At 39.2% G+C, this 22,314-nt stretch overlaps 1 protein-coding gene across 1 annotated transcript; it reads left to right on the top strand.

Moving 5' to 3' along the window:
* Window positions 1-11,693: 11,693 nt before the first annotated feature.
* foxb2 (forkhead box B2) lies at window positions 11,694-12,653 on the top strand (the record flags this gene model as incomplete). Its single annotated transcript, XM_080499185.1, has 1 exon — window positions 11,694-12,653. One exon carries the CDS (start codon window positions 11,694-11,696, stop codon window positions 12,651-12,653), a length of 960 nt encoding a protein of 319 aa, XP_080355311.1.
* Window positions 12,654-22,314: the final 9,661 nt, after the last annotated feature.

Genomic DNA, 22,314 nt, shown 5'->3' with positions numbered 1-22,314 from the left:
AGCCATAGATGAAGTCTGTAGATGTTCATTTATACTGTTAACTCACACAACTTTCTGCACAATCCATTCTTCTTTTATTGACTATAACCACTTGAATAAAAACCAAGAAAATATTCAAATTATCCTTTGTTAGACAGAACAGAATTACACCCAGCCCGCAGCAGCCGGCCTGGGTGTTCTTCCTCTGTCAATCACTGATGTTTTATCTCCAACAGATAAGCTGAATCACCACCTAGTACAAGCCTGGCATGCAGACTGCACCATTAATCACAAAGGAAAATGTGGACAGAATGAATATCTCGTCGGTCTGTGGCGCATCGTAATGGACTTGTATGATGGTGCTGGGATGTATCGGGAAAGAATTGCCAGCTTTATAGCAACAAAGAGAGGCAACAGAAGGCCCCTGTTCATGTCAGACATTGTACTAGGTAACCAAGCATGTTAGGTGCCTTATAACACTTTATTTAAAGCTTCTGATAAATTAGCTTTCTATGAATATCACGACTTGGTACCAAGCCTTTCTGTATGACTTAAAATTTCTGCAGGCCAGTTACAAATCCTAACAAAATTACTAAAAGTAAATAGTCTTCTTAATTACCACGTGTTAAAATGGTAGTTAAAATACATAGCTAATGGGGTAAAACACTTACAGCATTGTCTTTTGAGCACGACTTTTGTTCATACATATAAGTGGATAATCCTTCTTTCTTAAATATCGACCTGGAAGCTTAAGTAATGCTCAGCATATTTGTTTATCAAATATATAATGGAGTCTGGTAATTTAAAGAAGCTTAATGCCCCAGTTAGATGAATAAAGCATTGGCAATAATGCATGAGGAAGGAAGCTGGTGTCTTGTGTCCACAGAGCCTCATCGTTGATGGCTAAATGAAATGAGGAGTAACGAAATGAAAGATCTGTGCACAGAGATGGAGGGCCACAAAAAAGGTTAGAGGATGTTGATTAGGGTGAGGCTGTGAGGAAAGAGTGTGGTGAGGTTGGGGAAAGGGGGGGGGGGGTCATTCTGTTAGAAAGAGGCTCATGGGAAAGAGGGCAGGGATATAAGGCCTCCTGCAGGAGGTGCAGAAAAGAAGGGATAGAAAAGGGGAGGGTTGACAGGTGAGAAAATGTGATAAAGGAATGGGAACAAAAGGAGGAGGGACTAATTAGAGATAAGCAAAGGGGAAGATACAGAGATAAAAATGGAAGGAGAGAACACAAAGACAAGTGGAGAGATAGAACGGAAGTACATGAGGGGAGAGGTCTCCAACCAGCTCCTTCATAGGAAAGCGAGAGGGGGAATAAATCAATAAGAGATAGCCAGAGAGAAGGAAGTGATGCATTAGCAGGAGAAAAGGCCAGTGTCTGCTCTCATGCAGCCGAGCATTAGTGAGTGTGAGTGCATTCACACATGCACGAGCTTGTATTGGCCATTTGATATCTCTCAATCTGAGTCCTCTTCCTCGGAGCTCTCCCTCCTTGTATTGCTGTATTCAACTGCTCTCATCTCTCCTTTTGCTGATTTCATACAAGATTTTCAAAATACTTTATGTATCAATTTTATAGACCCACCTGCATCTATAATATGTTTTTCACAAAACTCCCAAATAAAAAAAAACAGCGAAACCCAGACTACAAAGGGGATGGAGTACATTTGGAGCATGTTTCTGTTTGCATGTTAAATTGATATTGTAAATATTATTGTAACTCTTTTTGCTAGCTTTAGAAAATGGGCCATTCATAACAACCATCCACTCTTTAGTCAAATAAATAGAATTCATATAGAAATTAATACTTTCAAATCAGTGTGTTGGTGGAAACAGCATGTTCTTTAATATATATTCCCATGAGGAATCTCTACCTGGAAATCTGTCATATTATTATGGCTTCAGGGCATTTATATTCAAATTGATGTGTTCAAATTAATCTCGCCATAAAAATTGTAGGACATTTTTTTTTAGTCTGTAATCATTTATCCATCCATCTTCTATACTGCTTTGTCTAGTCGTGAGGAACTATGCTGATCCCAGCTAATGATGGTTAAAAGCAGGATACGCCATACACATTCACATTCAAGGGGCAAACCAGGGTCGCACAATAACCTTGTGTGTTTGGACTGTGGGAGGAAGTGAAAGTGTATGGAGAATACCACACACACACACACACACACACACACACACACACACACACACACACACACACACACACACACACACACACACACACTAGAAAACATGAAAATTCCTGAAAAGCTCTGACTTGAGCCCTCAACCTTCTTTAGTGTGAGTTAAGTACTACCACACCAAACGGCTGTGTGTAATCAATATTGTCTTTTAACTTCTAATCAACTATTCTGGCTGAAGACAGAACACTGTTTCATTTTTGTTGTGTAATACAACAGAAATTGAATTTTTTTGTGTCTTACAACCGTTATATAGATATCATAGTATCTTCCTACGTGCATTCACAGATCATCCTGAATGTTTTTTCTATGAAAGAGAAGGGATAATGTTAAATAATGTGATCCCTGCAGAAGAATCCTTCCCAGCATAACAACCGAACAAAAACTCCTGTAATGTATTCTGTGTAGTTTAAATAGAATATTTTAAATAAGGTTTTCTTATAAAAATAACAAACGCATGAACGTTCGATATTATGTGAAACCTGACGTTATTTGCTTGGTTTTTTTTTTGGTGAGTGTCTAAAAATGTTGCTCATGACTGAATATAATTTAGATATAACTAAAGCAAGCCTTGTCGGATATTAAGCTGCAAGCCTTACGAATATAGCAAACAAAAAATTAGGGTAGCCTCTTTGGAAACTTTTAAACTTTTGCTAATTTGGGCTCTTTTCTGCTCTAACTTTCTGTTAAAAGCTAATCCTTATATTAGGTGTTTATATTTACAGTGATTAAAGTTAACAATTGTGATTGCACTTTCATCACACACGTGGAGTTTGACAATCACTGGTTTGCAGATAATCAAATAATCAAGGCCGTTCAAGGTGTTCTGAAATAGCTAAGATTTATGTGTGTGTGCTGGAAGTACACTCAGCAAATCGCTTCAGTTCTATGCCAAACCATGTGAGAGTGAAGGAGTTAGAGCTGCGGAGGTACAGAGAAAAACTGAGTGAGAGGACAGATAGGTTCAGTGAGTACTAAGAGCCAGGCCAATTAGAGGTATGGCTGTTCTGGATCCTGGCCATACAGAGAGTGCGCGCACAAACGCAGACACACACACACACACACACACACACACACGGGCACACATTTTATCTCTCCGTGCACTCAAATCTAAACTTTGATGATTGGATGTTCTGCTGAGCACTCTCCTCTATTCTCTGTCATTGTGTGGTAATGTGTGTGTGTGTGTGTGTGTGTGTGTGTGTGTGTGTGTGTGTGTGTGTGTGTGTGTGTGTGTGTGTGTGTGTGTGTGTGTGTGTGTGTGTGTGTGTGTGTGTGTGTGTGTGTGTGTGTGGTACAAGAGAAAGGTTGTTAATCAAGACGTATGTTAGACTTTATCCGAAATGTATGTCCATTACACTCGTCAGTTGCCCCTCTTATCACCCAATTACCTTCTTGTGTGCTGATCTGTGAATTTTCTTCTTTTGTGCTTTCTTTCTTCTCAGCTTTCCTTCTGTCTGTGGCCAGATAAAAGCTCCTAATCCTGTTAAATTGTTCTTCTAGACAGGCTGTCCGCATGCAGGTCTGTTTAATTCTTAAAGACACCTATTGAGTCAACGGTTTGATCATCAAGTTTATGTAAAATTACGAGAGCACTATGGTGTATATATTTACTATTCTATGTTACATATTGTTGTTTTAACTCTAAAATGTTGTATACGTCCACAAAAGTTTATTAAAGTACCAGAAAATGTTAAGTATTGGTCAAAATGTTCAAGTAAATGTAGGACAAACTCAGAAAAGATCTTGACTATATATGTGTAATATATATGCAACCTAAGGACAATAGAATAGGCTTCACAACAATGACTAAATGTTCCATGAGATGAAACTTTTTTTTTTTTTACAACTGACAACCAGTGAATTTCCGCAGGTAGCATCAGGACAAAGTTGCCTGTAGTGAACAGTTTGCAGATCAATGAATGGCTTATTCATACATAAAATGTGTTCCTATCTTTCTTCTCAATATGTGGCAAACACAACCAGGTTAGGTTAGATTAGGTTATTTTAAACTAGCATGTGCTCTTCAACAGCAATAAAACCTGGCTGGTATTTCTGATGAATTCCTGAAATTGACAGGTTACTGTGTATAGTCAACAGAGACAGCTCATTAAACCACTAAAAAACATTGTGCTTCGCTCAGCCTAAAATGCAGCACAGACATCCTAATTGTGAAACAAATACCTTTATTCTAAAAGACATGAAAAGCATGCATTATGGCTTAAAGTATGGTTATACCATTTAAAGAAGCTCACTTTGACTAGTAAGCAGTGGAAAGCAGCTTTAGGGGCCCCATGACCGCAAGGCATACAGATCCATGGAGAGTGGCAGTGTTTCAGCAAAAACAGTACTACTGCCAGCCAACATGTGTACAGGCTAAACATACAGAAATGTAAAAAGTAATAAGCAAGTGTGTGTGCTCTACAGATGAATGGTGGCTCTGTTTGATTAAATCCGTAGAAATCAAGCTGATCGGGATTTGCTATAGGTTTTTGTCATGTGTGGACCCATCCAGCCTCATGTCGAATGCAAATTATGACTCAGTATCTGCAGAGCAGCCAGATAACAGGAAAGGAAGGACAGCCTCTGGCTAAACTTGTTGATGTCACGCCTCCCTCTCATTAGAAACCCCTCATTCAAATTCACACACTGATGTTCCTGTAAACACAACGTGCTTATTGTAAGGGACCAAACACGTATTATCTGCCCCCTGTACTGGCAGACTGGCGATCTACAGGTGCTTGGGGGACCGAAGGGACGTGAGAGCCTTTTGCGGTTCGCCTTTTTTTTTTCCAGCAACAGGAACGCAGCCTGTAGCACAGCAGCAGCTTTCCCGTCATGGTCTCATTCATTACATCCACAACCCGGTGGTAACGCCGCTGAGGGCTCTCAACTCACCCCGAGTCTGCTCTGGACCCTCCGCAAATACTCTTCCATGTCGGCCTGCGTCGCTACGGCGCTGCTGCAGATCTCTCCATGCACCAAGTTTCGGCAATAAAGCTGCTGATATTTGTGTGTGCGTGTGCGTGTGTGCGTTTTTTTTCCTCTCTCTCTCTCTCGCTCCCTCTCTCTCTCTCTCTGGTCGCTTCCGAGTCCCCTGCTGCGCTCGCACTGCAGCACTATCTGCTGCTGTGTGAGCCTTCGGTCCTCCCCTCCTCTCCGGGGTGAACCCACAACACCGAGCAGTGGGTGTGACGGCAGGAAGAGGAGATCCGGTGGAGGCGAGCTGGGTGATTCAGCCGCGCTCCCTGCGGTTGGATCCCCCTCCCTCCCTCCATCCATCCATCCATCCATCCATCCAACCCAGTACCTAACCCGCCCACCCCCAACACCAATACGTGAACACACATACGCATATATACGTAGTCCCAGCGCCTCGCAGCGCACTGAATGGAGTAAAATGATAAATAGAAGAGTTTCAGCATCACGGAGGCGACGTGATCCTTTATTCAATTCCGCGCGTCTTGCGCGCTTTCCCCCGCTCCTCTGACGCGCAGCAGAAATGCCGCAATGTGATCACGACCAGCTGCAACACCTTTCTGTGTGTGAGGGCAGTGAGAGGGAGCGCTTCAATTGGACTGAAACATGGCTCTGCTGTGACTAACATACACACACCTCCATCTGTTACAAACACACACACACACACACACACACACACACACACACACACACACACACACACACACACACACACACACACACACACACACACACACACACACACACACACACACACACACACACACACACACACAGGTCAGTCCTGGATCAGGGCTTTGAAAATGTGGGAATATCCACATTGCACTCCTCTTATCTTCAGAGGTGAGCTTTGAGTGCCTGGCTTGTCATATTTTCCTATATCTTATTGTTGGGATCTGTAGGTTATGAAAAACAAATTGAAAACCACTATTTTTCAATTTAGATTGTATACGTTTGTTTCATTTCTATCTACATCTCAGTTGCAATGGCAAAAAAATATCTGTTCTACCATACAGTGTGGTTTATTTGAATTATTCAGAGTTTTACCATCCAGTTACCACTTTTACCTCCCCCCCCTATGCATTCTACAGAGTGCCAGTTATTTTAATGCAGGAGTCAACATGAGCTGTGTGGTTTCTGTGTTGTGGTGAAGGTATACGATCTAAGTTGTGTTAGAGCTCTGTCAGTAACGACACGCAACCCAATGGTCTCATACTAGATCTGAGCCAGACATGATCAATATGACTTCCAGTCATAGACTAAAGCTGCTATTGATCATTTAGTAAGCAATACATTGTGAGGTTGAAGCATTTCACGATGCAGAGTAAGTATGATCTTTTTTTTTTTTTTTAATTAGTGTCGACTCCAAAATAATTTGGTTCATCAAAATGTTTAACTTTGTTTCTGGTTCTGGGTCAATCCACAGCTTCTTTTTGTTAACTTAGCAGGAGTTGTGGGTGTTTGTCCAGGGCGTAAAACAAGCCAGGTCCATGACCGGCTTACCTGAATGTACAGTAGCAGTTTACCCTATTAGCGATCTGTTTATTACTTATATACTTACATTTAAAATACATTTTATGTTTTATATTTTTATTCTAAGTTGTGTACTATTTTGATACGTTTATATATTTTCAAATACATTTGATAAAAAAAAATTTTTTATATGTATTACTTGCCCCCAAGTACTGGTAGAGGGAGCTAGTGTACCACTGGTGGCATGTGTACCACAGGGTGAGAATCATGGGGCCAGAGGTTAGAGTGGTGGATGTGGGGTCAGAGGTTCACAGATTTACTCAGCATGGCAGTCCACTGCTCCTGCCACATATAGGTGAAGTGAACTATGGATATGATGGGTTCATAGTCTCCCAAAGAGGTCAATAAAGTTGTATTGTACTATTTATCTTCTTATCATACACAAAAATCCATTGATTATTCCAATTATTCTTTTAATAACCATTTCAAAACATTTAAAGATAAAGAGTGTTGCATTATTGATGAGTTGTAATCATGTTCTCCCCAAATGTAAAATTATATTTTGAAGTTTATGGTTAGTTGGGGTAAAAATAAAAAGGTTTATCTTTGTGATGTAAAATAGATTCTCCTATTAGTGAATGACCGTCATAGAGTATAGATGACATTATCTGACATCCGGTAATGACTTTGGATGGGATATGTGGTCACAGTGCAACTGCTGTCGTCTTATCAGAGCCGATCAGGTCACATGGAGCCCTATAATCTCCAGTAGTATTCATGAGATGCCACAGTGTCTGAAATAATATAAAGTGGAACGTGTTCCATTATGAAACCTCTTTATATGACTTCAGTAAAAGAAGAATTTTTGAGGGTTTGTTGGAAAATACATTTGCTCTTCCACTTACACATGCATGTTGGATTCTGCTGCCCTCTGCAGCTTCTCAACCTTACTTGTGGGGTAACAAGTAATACAGAGTACTACTTGGTACACATTTACCGACAAGTTTGAAATGTAAGATATTATCTTTAAAATATGTTCTGCAGGCTACTGATCAGGTACTTGCTAGCTGCCAGGTGGTCATTCTTAGTCATCAGTGTGGTTGTGCTATATATCAACTCAAGTCAGTGCAAATTTAGCAAAATGTAATTTAGGAAAACTGTTAAATGTGTTGAAGCCTACGGGTAGGAAGTTACAGTTTCTTTGTAAGTGGTGAATGGATTTCATGCTTGAGCATTCTCCAAAGCACTGCACATTGTTAATCACATTCACCCATTCACACACGCGCACACACACACACACACACACACACACACACACACACACACACACACACACACACACACACACACACACACACACACACACACACACACACACACACACACACACACACACACACACCAATGGAAGCAGCTGCCATGCAAGGGTTAGGATTGGAGAACAAGTTGAGGTTCAGTGTCTTGCTCAAGGACACTTTGACATGCATGTGGGCAGATAGGGAATAGAACCTGAAACCACTCCATTGAGAGACGACTCACTTTACCATCTTTACCGCTGTGCCTGTGTGTGCGTGTGTATGAGTGTTTATGAATTACAATATTAAACTCAGTAGAGGAAGAACAAAAAACAAATGAGTAGAGGTAAGTTATCAGTTATAAAGTTTATAAAGCACTGATTAACTGCTGCAATTCAGCACTAAAACAGAGAGGGGAGGGGGGGCTATTATGTTTTGTTTCAGTGTCTTTATGACAGTTTTTAATGAGTGTTTATCTTAGGCTTGCAGAGGAGAACAGGTGATGTCTCCAGGTAACTTATATAGAAATTAATTACATAATTGAAGAGTAAATTAATTAATAGAAAACGTTTCATTAATCAGAATTCCAGATTATTGGAATTGGAATTGATTATTATTTGTTTTTCATTTTAGAGGTGAATGTGGTATCAGATGTGTAATATGCTGCTATTGCAAATCTTAAAATGAATTTACACTGTTAAGTATAGAGCCTACCAGTTTACTTAGTATGAAAACAAATCAGCAGACAATTAAGGATTTGATTCTTGGCACAACTTTCCAGTGAAGTTCAGTGACACAGCATCAGAAATATGTGGTTTAGAATTAGATTAATGACTACAAAAAAAATCCTCAGATCAGAATAGCCTCAAATTAATCACAATTGTGAGATACACCAATGATTTGAATTTATAAAGGGATGCATCGTTAAGGGCAATTAAGGTTGATGGGTTTTGATAAAAGTTTAACTCTTGTTAAACATAACATTTTGCACAAGAGTTTATAAAGGGACATTTACCTTAAACTTGAAGGCAACAGGCAGACACACGTCAGTTTTTATCCATTGAAGCTCGCTCTTTTATGGACAAACTGATAGGTCTGTCATATTTGTCTGTGAATAATTCCCCATTAAACAAGTTGAGCCTTACAGCGTTGTGCACTGCAGTCCTTAAACCATTTTAATTTTCCAGTGAAAACAATAGGCCCTGCTAATTGATTTTAATGGCTCTCTCCGCGACGATGCGCCCCTTATGACTTGGAGAGAGGTCTTTAAGATTATTATTATTAGTATAATTGCCATTACCCCCACACTCTCCCTTTGCGAATGAGAGACAGAGGAAGAATATCTTTGCCCTTAAGCTGAACAAATAATTATTAGAGACTGGAAACAAACAGACGACCGCCACTCACACGCACGCACACACACACGTACCCTCTCCACCTTCGAGTAGACCCCCTCCTGGCGACCCTCATTCCCTCCGCCGCCCTCTCAGTGCGGCGTGCCGCTTGTAATTTATGCAAAATTAATTGATACATCTTTTATAATTGATGTGCTGTAAACTTAATGAGTAATTTATGTAATTAGTCAATTAAGGATAATTCCAGCATATGTTCCATATGCCCAGAAGGTGTGCTTTACAACTAGTTATTTGTCCAGGAGTTGGGTGCTGGCAAAGACTGCCGTAGACTACCTAATTAATTTTGTTATGCAGATCAGCCACGGTGTCTATTTAACGGCCCCCTTTGTGAAAACAGATTTAATATTGATCTTTCCCGGGCGTTTTAAGAGGATGCTTTTACCCGCGTTGGCCTCTGAGGGCCCCACAGCTTCAAATCTCGTTTTTCAATCGCCTGGGAAGTAGCGATACAAAGAAAAGCAAAACAGAAGAAAACAACGAGTTTATTTATTTAAAAGAGAATATATAAATGGCAGCTCTTTGTGGTACTACAGTACTAAAAATATTTTTTTTCTTGCAATTACGCGATGTCTGTAAAATATGCTCTCTGCTGACACCATCGACCTTTTGAATGAACTTGAAGGGCTGAGACATAACGGGAGAGATACACCGGCTAATTAATTGACACAGTTTTGAATATTCATATCTAATACAGCCAGCTTTCCCTTAATTACATTGTTGGACTTCTCTCCTAGGAGGCTAAATCACGGAAGGCTTAATTATTGTAATGTATTCGAGGGCCCACCGGGGCACCGAGGTAGACAGGAACCGTCAAGGACCCTGTCATGACACCTGGCCAGAGAAAAAAAATATCGAAAGGGAGTAGCTTTTATTGTTCACCGCTGAACAGAATTCAGAGCAGGGGATGAAGTTTGTTTACATCCTTGTAGGATTCACCAGAGAATGTTTGAACAGACAGACAGCCGCCGGACTCCCCTCTCAGCAATTAATCAACAACAGCCCCCTCCTGCCCCCAGCTCTGTGTATTTTGGTGGGTTTTTTTGTGCGTAATACGCTCGTGTAATTGAGAGCGGAGGAGCAGCGCGCTGATGATTGTGCGCAAAGGAAGACATGATTTATTGTTTGCAAAGTCGAAAAAGTGCAATCGAGCACATTTAACAATGAGGTTGTTTGTATGTACTTCATTCTTTGCTATTTATTTCATCAAGTGAAATGAGCTATTTTAATTCAAATACAGTTTCTGTGTCACAATTTCAATAATGGAAAGTCACGACAAATAGATTTCAACATGTAGTTGAAAAGACATTTGAAAAATGACAACGTTGTTTAACATTGTAACATTACTGCGTCACAGCTGTTTTTAAGTACAAGGTCAAAGGTCAGGGTCATCAAGGTGAAGGGGGGCGGCCTCTCTTCAACTACAGTTTACTGAATTAAAATCTCTGCTTTGATCTCCGCGGACCCATTTGGATGGAAAACAGCAGGCGCGTGTCTTGAACGCACCTCCCTCATTCTAATTCATTTCTTTGGCCCCATCTTTTTTAATAATATATATTATATATATAAATATATATTTATATGTATTCGCATGCCCCGTTTACTCTCACCCACACACACAAACACAGGCGCGTAAGCATATACGCACGCAGCGGAACAGCCTTGTGCTCTCTCTCTCTCTCTCTCTCTCTCTCTCCCTGTCTCTCTCTCTCTATGTATGTATCTCTCTCTCTCTCTCTCTCTCTCTCTCTCTTTCTTTCTTTCTCTCTCTCTCTCTCTCTCTCTCTCTCTTTCTTTCTTTCTCTCTCTCTCTCTCTCTGTCTCTCTCTCTGTCTCTCTCTCTGTCTCTCTCTCTCCTGACGTGTCCCCCAAGTGTCTGGGTAATAGATAATAGAGCAGGCGACCCGCGGGGGTCTTACAAAAAAGGCGCTCGTGGAGTGAGAGCAGCGCACAAGAGGAGAGGAGCACACACCACACACAGACAGCGCAGCAAACCGACCACTCATCACTGAACCTTCGCAGAAAAAAAGGAGGAACTCTGGATCTCTCAACTTTTACGCACGGAAAGCGACTTTTACGCACAACATCAACCACTTATTTTAATCATAAAAAATATTATTTTGATGCAAAAACCTCCAAAGGATTTTACCTGATGACGACGGGCCTTTGGGTTATACTACAATTATATAAATACGTTAGATAATCGGATGACTCAAAACTTTGTAACAGATGAGTCAGATGGAGACTGATATGAGGACTGCCAAGTTTAGCGCCATAAAACAAAGCATTTAAGGGCAAAACGTCAAAGGCTATTTTCTTTAAAAATTCAAACTTCAACAAATCAATAATCAGTGATGCCACGTCCTGGGAAGAACTCTTACAGCGACCAGAAGCCCCCATACTCCTACATATCACTGACAGCGATGGCTATCCAGAACTCAGCCGAGAAGATGCTGCCTCTGAGTGACATTTACAAGTTCATCATGGATCGTTTTCCATATTATCGAGAGAACACCCAGAGGTGGCAGAACTCCCTCCGGCACAACCTTTCATTTAATGACTGCTTCATCAAGATCCCTCGCCGGCCTGATCAGCCCGGCAAAGGCAGCTTCTGGGCGCTGCACCCGGACTGCGGTGACATGTTTGAGAATGGCAGTTTCCTGAGGAGACGGAAGCGCTTCAAGATACTTCGTGCCGAGCATATGGCCTGCAAGAGCTCGCCGATGATGCATTACTTTCACCATCATCACCATCACCACCCTGGCAGCAAGCTGGGCGCAGCATCCGGCCACCACGACCACCCAGCCGCCCCTGCAGGCGTGGGACGGCTCCCTCACTTTCAGGGTTACGGGGGCATCACTTGCGCACAGCCCGGCGGGTTTAAGCATCCATTCGCCATCGAGAACATTATCGGACGGGACTACAAGGGTGTCGTGGCCAGCGGGCTTCCCATCACTTCCGTCATGCACCACCTGGGTTACCCGGTGCCACCGCAGCTCAGCAGCGTGGTCAACTCCATGTGGCCGCACGTCGGCATGCTGTCCGAGTCCATGGGAGGCGTGCCCGTGGCAGCGTCATCCGAGTACGCGCCCTTCAGTGTGTCCGCAAAAGGCCTGTACCACAACGCCAACGGGCCAACACTGCCCGCTGTTCCCGTGCCAATAAAGCCCACCCCGTCCCTGGGCCCCGTGCCGGGCTTGACGGGGCTGCAGCCCGCCCAGTCCCAGCTCTGCACATCGGCCTCAGTGATGGAGAAAAACGACCTGCTGGAGGGGAAAGGCAACCCTCTCCACCCGGCCCTCCTGCTGTCCTAACCGGGTAAATCGCGGGGTTTTTCTTTCAAAGTCAGAGGAAAGGAAGCCTGTAACTATATAAATGAAGACAGAACAGGTTTTGGGGAAATAATTTAAAATAAGTTGAGCTTCAAGAGGGTTGTATACGCTAAGGTTCACGTTTGTGCTGTGTAATGAATTTCCATTAGACTTGTGTTGATTGAAATCATAATTTATTTGCACACTTTGTGGGGGCATTTACCACATACTGTAATGTGGCACTGAAAAAATACAATCAGACAAGTAGAAGCGCTAAACCCAAAGAAAGCTTTGATTAAAGAGACAGTCTTATACTCTTCCCAAATGAAAACCAACAGCTCTGTTTATATTTTTGCTGTAATTCCTCTTATTTTATCATACTCTATGGCTGACCTATAATCTGAAGAAAAGAAGGCTTTTATGTTTTCTTTTAATTAGGCCTGTTGCACTTTTTTGTGTTACTTAGCCGTGTATTTAAATGTTATGCTTGTATTATATCATTATTTATCTGAGGATATTTATAAAGAACTTCAAACTGAATCTTGGTGTTTGACTTATTTCTGTAATCATTTTAATTTGCACAACTACACTATTGTACCACAATGGAGAAAATCAAAACAAAACACACTCATAGACTTGGCCATCCTTTCAAATTACTGTCAACTGCCTGAAATATCATCGCATTTTGTGGAACTCCTGACTGATTTTACAACTGCCACATTTTAAAATTAAGTTTTGTAATTTAATCTCAACAAAACTTTTTTTTTAAATATTGTAATATTTGGTGAATATATCAGCCTCTTCAATAGGATGTGATCACAGAACAGGCTTCTTTCCAGAACACCAGTTGCTTTATTAAATGTAGTTTATGCTAAAGTTTGTTTTCATGATTTATATTGAGCAGTTGTAATATGAAACAAGTATTTCATTTATTAGAAATGGTCTATTTAAAAAAAATAATTATGAAAAATTAAAAACATGCTGGCTTTGACAACTGTGTAGTAGCTGGTGAGAATTAATCTCAGTAAAAATACTGTGAATGAAATCAATATGAAACGACACACTATGGAGTTACAACAACTATATCTACAACCTAAGAATAATTTTCAAAGTTCACGGTGAAAATGTTACCTGATCATTGTATTTTAGTGAATGCAATTCTTTCCATCTTCATCTGTAGCATCTGAGTCCATCAAATGCAAACAAAAAAGAGACAGCATTTAAAAAAAAATGAAATCACTTCAAGGAAAGTGTCACACTTTACTCACAACAATCATTGAATCATACGAAACACGCATCATTGCAAGTTGAGAACATGGCATAACTCATATCTGGAGCAGGTATATTTGTTGATGCATGGCGTGTCCAGATGAGTCTGTATGATGTCTCTAAGATGGATCTGATGAGCCGGCACTCTGCATCGCTGCTCCACAACTTCAAAAGCAGGCAGGGAGATCGGATCAAGTTTGCTCTTTTGTTTGCTCTGTTTAAATGAAGCTTTGAAGCTTCTCCTCTCCAGCAGCACAAAGCACCATGTCGAGCTCACTGAAAATGACTTATATTTAACCTCCTGTCCTCTGCTTAGCATCCCAAAGGCTGCCACAGCCGACACTATTGTCACACCAGCCTCTGAACAAATAATTGAGATGCACCAGTGGAGGAGAGGCGTGGGAGTGAAGAATTAAAACCTATTTGGGTGTCACTGCTAAAGAGTAGGACACACACACACACACACACACACACACACACACACACACACACACACACACACACACACACACACACACACACACACACACACACACACACACACACACACACACACACACACACTACTGCCTTGTCTGTCCTCATTAAGGGTTCTCTGTTTAATTTGATCCTTATTTTATACCCATTTCACCTGACACTTTATTGCTTCTTCATGCTTTTGTCCTATTAAGCCACTTTTTCCACTTTTCTGCCTCATTTCTAGACACACTTTCTCTGCAGGGTGCCTGTGATTCCTAGTTAAAAGCCACTGAAATTTTCTATGGCTTGACAAAAGTGTCTCTAAAATGTGTGCCTGTAGGTGTGTGTGTGTGTGTGTGTGTGTGTGTGCGTGTGTGTCGCTTTAATTCCCTGATCAGCAGGCCTCAATGTTTTTAATAGCCCTCACTGCATTAGTGCATAATTAAATGCCACTAATTAAGACACAATAAGAGGAGTAATAATGCAGCCATTACTACTCTCCATGATCCTCTGTCTTCACAACACCGGGGTTAGATGCCTCTGGAATCATAATATCACATGAGGTCTCCTAATGTGCACATGTGTTTATGCATGGGGTAATAAGAGGGGCACATGCAGCATGAGTTTTTTTGGGGGTAGAGACACTGCTTGTTGTTTCAAAGCATTTAAGTTAAATGATTTTCAATCTTTCGGGCAGACAGGTTGTAAAAACAGGGACACACACCCTAAATGTAAATATTTTATAAATACTTTTGGTTTTCAGGGTCACATCTTAAATGTGATGGTGCAAATGTATTTTTTTAGTAGATAGAGATATTGAGATACAATTCACAGGTGGATTCTGAATATGATACATTTGTACTCTTTTGCATCAACTCTACAGAATTAAAAAAAAAATTATTTAAAAGGAAATCCTAATATAATTCAATGATGACATTTGTCTGTCGAATGAAGTAAACAAGCTCACATGCGTTTCACTTTGTGCACTTGTGCATCGAGTGTTTGGACAAATACTTTTTGCACAGATACATCTGAATCTGAACAAATAGCCAATTGGAACTATTTGTGGATAGTTTGTTTAAATTTAGATTTTCACTCCAAATTTAAAACCAAATAAAATACGATGTCCTCTGGATCAATTTAGGTAATGCAAACACTTTGAATGTCTTGAAAAACAATGACAACATGTAATTCTCAATAGTATGAACTATAGGGTTCTCCAAATTGTAGAAAACTGAATTCAATATACTAACACATGGTATGTATTCTTAAATATATTGAATAATCCTGGAGACAATTTGTATCAACAAACAACATCTAATTAAAAATGTCACATATAGCATTAAACAATGAATCCACATTTGTCAGATAGAAATCAAGCAAATTTAAAATTTAAAAATAAACACATGCCACCATTTTTTGGATTCACAATTCAATAATATTCAGAAAGTTTTGTGAACATTACTGAAACATTAACTGTAACGATTGCAGTAAGTTTGGAGCATTGGTGTTATTATTTCTCATTTAATAGAGAGCACAAATATAATTTTTTACCACATGACATATTTCCAACACTGATGAAGTGGTTCAATAATTAACATGGAAGAACTCCTTAATTCGTAGAAAAACGGTTAATCATTGAAATATGAGTTTCAAATGAATAATATGGGTCTTATGAATGAATAAAACATTTAAGGTCAGAGGTGTTTCACCAGCAGCCCTCTGAAATGTAATGTTACAGCCGTGAATAGACGATGATACATTAGAGATAATTACCCATACTTCATAGGGCGAGGGCACCAAATTCTACAAGCGTTTTTCTTAATGATCAGAAAGAGCAGGCCATAATGATGAGCAGCTTAATACATCTGATCTGATTTGCAATACCTTAGTCACATTGAGACACACACACACACACACACACACACACACACACACACACACACACACACACACACACACACACACACACACACACACACACACACACACACACAAAATAATATTATTCTTTGCTCTAGACTGTAGTTTTTTTATTCAATATACCGGGAATATCAGACGCCTGAAATGCCGTTTAATTTCTTTAAACATATAATTGCTATACAAGGATTCTTTGTTCAATCTCAGTTTCAGTGATTATTAAAATGTCAGCAGTCTCTCCAACTATTGATGGAAGCGTAAAACCACAGAGACGATTTCCTATATTAAGCACATTAAACAGTTTTCTCGTGGAGTACGGAAATGATGAGAACTTTATGAAGACTGGAAAAAAAGTGAAAGGAAAAAAATTCAAATGGTTTCATGATTTGCTGAATCTGAGCCGGGTTTCAATACAGTAAAAAGGAATTCATGAATGAGAGCTGTGTAGAGTTCCATGCACTTTGTAAACTATATGGCCAATTATATTAATATAAACAATTGCAAAAAAAAAACCTACATCAGATATGAAGAAACAAAAGAACTTCACTGATACAAAACAGTAACTTATCAGTCATGTAACATAAATATTGAATAGAAGATATTGCTTTGTCCTTAACAGTAGTTGTAATTTTTCATGTAGGCCCCCTCGAGAATATTGCCAACCCCTGGTTCACTGACTACAAATGTACAATATCTAATTGGGTGGTAGAATAATTTTCAAAGAAATCGCAATTTAGAAGTACGAGTAGGATAATCATGAATGAACTCAATGATAATTTAGAAGAGGAGTGCTGTTTTCTTAGAAGTTTATATATCTGAATGTATGTTGTAGAGGAGTACTGCTCTCCATATTTACATGCTTTTGAAATGGCTGCAACACTGGCCAAGTATTTTCTGCAAAAGAAACTTTGATCTCAAAGGTTTCACAACATACACAGGAAGTCATTCTGATGTTCTTTTTAAAACAAACAAACAAACAAGCATATTAACCAATACCAAAGTTTTTGAAGTACAACAATCTTAGATGTCTTGATACCGGCATGATATAGTTGGTGTGTGTGTGTGTGTGTGTGTGTGTGTGTGTGTGTGTGTGTGTGTGTGTGTGTGTGTGTGTGTGTGTGTGATATCACGGTATGTATAATTCATTGTGAGCAAGCAGCGGGCATAAGGCTCCCTCTGCTTTTATCTTAATGTAATGGTCGCCTTGCCATTTTCATAGCTGTAGCCTTTAATAGCGGGACCAGGAGACAGTCATCCGGCACATGTCAGTACCGACCAATGAAAAGACCATCTGAGGAGAATTAGCATGCTGGCATGCAGCCTGGAAACAGAGAGAAGCTGTCACAGGGGGAAGAGTCCTAACGACAGGTCACTCAGGACCACTGCACATGACTATAACTCTTCCTTTCTGTCTTTCCTTCGTAAAATATTACACTCTCTCTGAACTTTGACTTTTTCCATGTATCTTCCTGGGCCAGGCGTCCATCCGTCTTCTTTCACCAACTACGTCTTCAGATGGAGCTTGTTTGATCCTGAAAGCCCATGATCAATGTTTGCTAAAGACTTCAATGCTTTAAATATAAAAAGGTTAGTTTCACAGTTTCCGTGTTGTCCCAATTTAACTGCTGAAGAAATCTTATATGCAGTATAACTTCTTCTTAATTGCAAAAAGACATAAATCTAGTGAAACTAATAACAGGTGTTTGCAGATTTTATGCATTGACAATTGAGAGTTTCAATCTCCCTTCATATTAGCGTTAAATCCATTGAAATGAAACCTTTATTATCATTATTTATTTAATTTTATTTTCTGTTAAACTATCACATTAAGATCATTACATTTATTTTTGACACCAATGTCTCAACTGAGTTGATATGTATTTAATAGAAGTAAAAGTAATTCTTTAGATGTTTTTAGATGGTAACAGCCATCTCAACTTTGCGTTTTTCAATTAATGATCCAATCATACATCAAAAATCAACAACCTCAGACAGCAGCACATAAACAGATATGTATATCAGATTTTTCTTCTTCATGTATTTAACTCTTTACTGTCCCATTAACACCTCAAGTGATTCTGCTATCCCTTTATGACAAGCTGAATATGACCTGCAGAAGCCACAAAAGTGAAATGTTGCTCCTCTCTATAGGCAGACATCTAGAAATGGAATATCACTGAAAAGACAGGTGTTTATTGATTGTCTATTATTATTTCTATATGAAATAAAATAAATATATATTGAGCATTTAAAGAAAAGTGTATCAGAATTGCCATAATGACAGCCTACATTTTTAAAAAGTGGAATAAAAGACAGATTTGTATAAAATATTATCACATTTTGAAATGATGAATATTCCAATGTTGTGACTTGGTACATTTCACACAAACTAAACTTATGAAGAATATATAATAAATTATGAAAATACTTGAAATATTTCAACATGTCTGTATTGAAGATTCATTGATTTATTGAAGAAATTGTTTGTTTTTTTCAATTTTGATTTTAAAGGCACTGTTTTGCTGATAATTTTCTTCACAGACCCTTTATTTGTAAGAAGTATTTATATACTGCATCAGTGTTTTGTGTGATAACAGGTGCTGCATATCCATCTTCCACCACTGACTGTCATTCTGGTTTGCAAATCATTTTTATTCTACTCTTTCCCCTTTTCCCTCTTGTATCTGTCTTTTTTCTTTTATCCAACCTGCCATGGTCGCCTCTTCAATAATAATTCTACAATGATTCACTGATGTGGGGTCAATCGTCCTCCCTCCCTCCTTCTGGTTGAAGTAAATTGTCTCTGCACTGTCCTCAGAGTAAGGTCTTCTGTTTCAATTCACATCAACCTAAATCTGCCATCTATCTTTATTGGCCCAAATTATTACACCTTATTAGCCATTATTACTCTTTATTATCAATTCAAAACGGGTCAATGGTTCAGCTGTGCTGGCTAGCTTCCCACCGTTTCTCCTCTCCGACTTCCCACATCCTCACTTACTCTGAGGAGTTCAGACAAAGAAGTTGTGGGTCCAAAAAACTTCAGCACATTTATCTGAGGTTAAGTGCTTTGTCAGAGAGGGAGTGCCCATACGGGCTCATCTGAATCGCAATCATTTAGATTAAAGTAAAATGGTTATTAACAAGTGTGTCATCAGCTTTCTCCCTCCTGGGTTTGTACTTGAATCTTTTTTAATCTCATCACACAATGTCAAAACATAATAATTGGCAGTGTTACAGAGAAAATCTTATAACAAAGGTTTGATTTAGTAAAACTGCCTTGGAGCTAGTCAGGCCTCATTTATTCATATGAGAGCTACAGAATGACAAAAATATTGAAGCAATTTGTCTGAAAGCTCTATAAAATTGCTCATTAAAGTCTCTAAATTAACTTGGTCCAACTACTTCATTTTGGTCTGTAATGTTTATGTGGTGTCTGGAATGAAGATCTCTATTGCAATCCTTTTTTTTTTTTTAGATGCATCTGTAATCACAGACTGGATATCAACAATAGAATACAAAAGCAAGAATGAAATAATCAGTCCTATGCTGAAATGGAAAAACAAAGTCTATGGATACTCATCAGTGAGAAGCCGATTAGGGGGGGAATCATTGTTGCCTCCACAGATTTTGGAAGAGCTGATCTTTATCATTTCCATGTTGACTTCAACTTTCTTTAGCAGTTTGTGACTTATTTTGATTCATCATGAAGATTCAAATGTAATAGGATACTAATAATCTTTGAAATCTATTTTGACTGGACAGCACACAACTATTTTGATCACTTCTGTCTTTGGAGGGAGGTGTACATTTATGCAGGATGGTGATTTTCCTTTCAGGTTGGCAGCAAATCTCGTAAGTGCAATAAAACCTACATTGTTTTGGAAATTTGAAGCAGTAACCAGACTTGTTTGATTGATCTATAAAGCAAAAATACTTTTCTGCCTAACTGAACAAAGCAAGAACCTTTCAGCATGATTTTTCTCACTGAGCAACTTTCTAGGAGATGACTCTCGTGAAACCAAACCTGAAGTGTCCACAGTTTCTTTCTGAAGAAAGAATAAAAAGGTCATGTTGAGCCCGAGGCAGCTGTGGGGATACAGTTACAGGAGGGGGAAAGAGATGCACTGCATCCACTATAATGTACATGAAGGCTGAGTAATTCATAGTGATATTTTGTTGCTATCAAGTAGCTCGAGTGAAATGGTGCTGAATTGCTGAGCACTTTACTTTAACATCAGCTGATATTAGATTAGTATATCGATGCTTTTCAAAGCGTATCGTTTTTCCTCACTAACTAAGGTCTCTGAGTTTATATTCAGAAGTCTCCCCAGTGGACCCAAGACTGATTTTGTCTCAGTATGACAGGACACCTTTAATGGGGGGGGGGACTAGAGGACATCCATACAGATGCCAAAGACACCAGAGCAGCAGCCAGTCTGACCTGGATCCTGGAGCCCACAACAAAAACAAAGACTACCTCGTAAAAGTGAAGCTAAACATTTTTTTAATAAAGTAATTACATCTGTAAGATGTTTTGGTGATGTTGTTAACTTAGTGTGCACTACATTGAATTTCAAATGGAGATGCAGCAAATAAAATTGAATAAAAGTTCCTGGATGCAGAGCTCGGGAAAAAAATGGATTCAATACTTATGCACTTGACAGTGATAGAACATTTGGCAACAATGTATTCTTCTCTCGTTAGCATTAATTGCAGCTGTGACAGCCGGTTAAAGGGAAGGTCCTCCTCTGACTCCCAATCATTTATCTCTCTATTAGTGAGAGCACTCTGGGTTTTTATTGGAGTAATAAAGTTGATCTTCACTACCACAAAAAGCCTCCTGACCCCCAGGTGCTCCTCAGCCCCCGGACTGTATTCATCACCTTCTTCATGATCTATTGTCACATGCACACACACACTACACCTATCCTTTTCCTAATTAATAAATGAGTCCATCTTTTTTTTCTAATCAAAGAAGCTGTGTGTGTGTGTGTGTGTGTGTGTGTGTGTGTGTGTGTGTGTGTGTGTGTGTGTGTGTGTGTGTGTGTGTGTGTGTGTGCAAGAGAGCGAGAGAGAGCAAGAGAGCAAGAGAGCATGTTTGTATGTGTGTGTGTGTATTTGTCCATGTTTGACCGACAATTATATATTTTCTTTTAATAAATTTTTCAGTAAATGTTACAATGACGCAACACCAAAAAATTAACTGCAACTCATGAATGTTTCCTCTCAAACTGAAATCTCACGTTTCTAATGCATGTATGCCCTCTTGTGGTTAAATTGAAATAGAAAAATAGAAAATTACAGTTCAAAATGAATTCCAGTTCAACAACCTAAACTTTCTATTCAATAATGTGCAGGAAGCTGGTGTTGGTGTCAGTATGGGTTGAGGCAGTGTCTGATGGAATTACTAATAACTTTAAAAATAAAATCGTCTGTACTTTGAATGTGTTTAGAGTTAGTGTGGGTTGATATAGTAGAAATCCAATCATTGCATTGAAACCTAATGCAGAATGTGGAGATTATTGCATAATAGAAAGTAACATTGTTGCAGATATGCGAAATAAACAAGACATTGTGATTTAAAGAAGGAATTATCAAGGTTTTTAGTTCTTTAAAGAAATTAATTCCGTGTACCCTTCATCCAAATAAGGAGAATGGGAAACCAGAGCCCATTCCACCTGAAACCAAGCAAAAAAAACCAAGATAAAAACCTGAACAGGTCACCAATGAATTCCATAGTGAACACAAAGAAAAGAAAACTGATAATTGCTCACACATATTATTCACACTTACTGTCATGTTACGCTCACAATTTAACTAAACAGCCATCTTTTTGGCTGATCAAAAAACCATTTGTATGGTTTAGCCTTGAGATAGCAAAATATCAAACAATATTTTTTGCATATCTAATTTCAAAATCAATCATGGTTGTGTTTATTCTGTTTATATGTTGACAATTTGACGACAAGCAATTTTCGTTTGCTTCCAAACTGCATTTAAATTCAATTTTCAA

The sequence above is a fragment of the Blennius ocellaris genome, assembly GCF_963422515.1.
Source record: "Blennius ocellaris genome assembly, chromosome: 7".
NCBI lineage: Eukaryota > Metazoa > Chordata > Actinopteri > Blenniiformes > Blenniidae > Blennius > Blennius ocellaris.
Note: the sequence above shows the minus strand (reverse complement) of the source record. Positions and strands in the feature narration are given on the sequence as shown.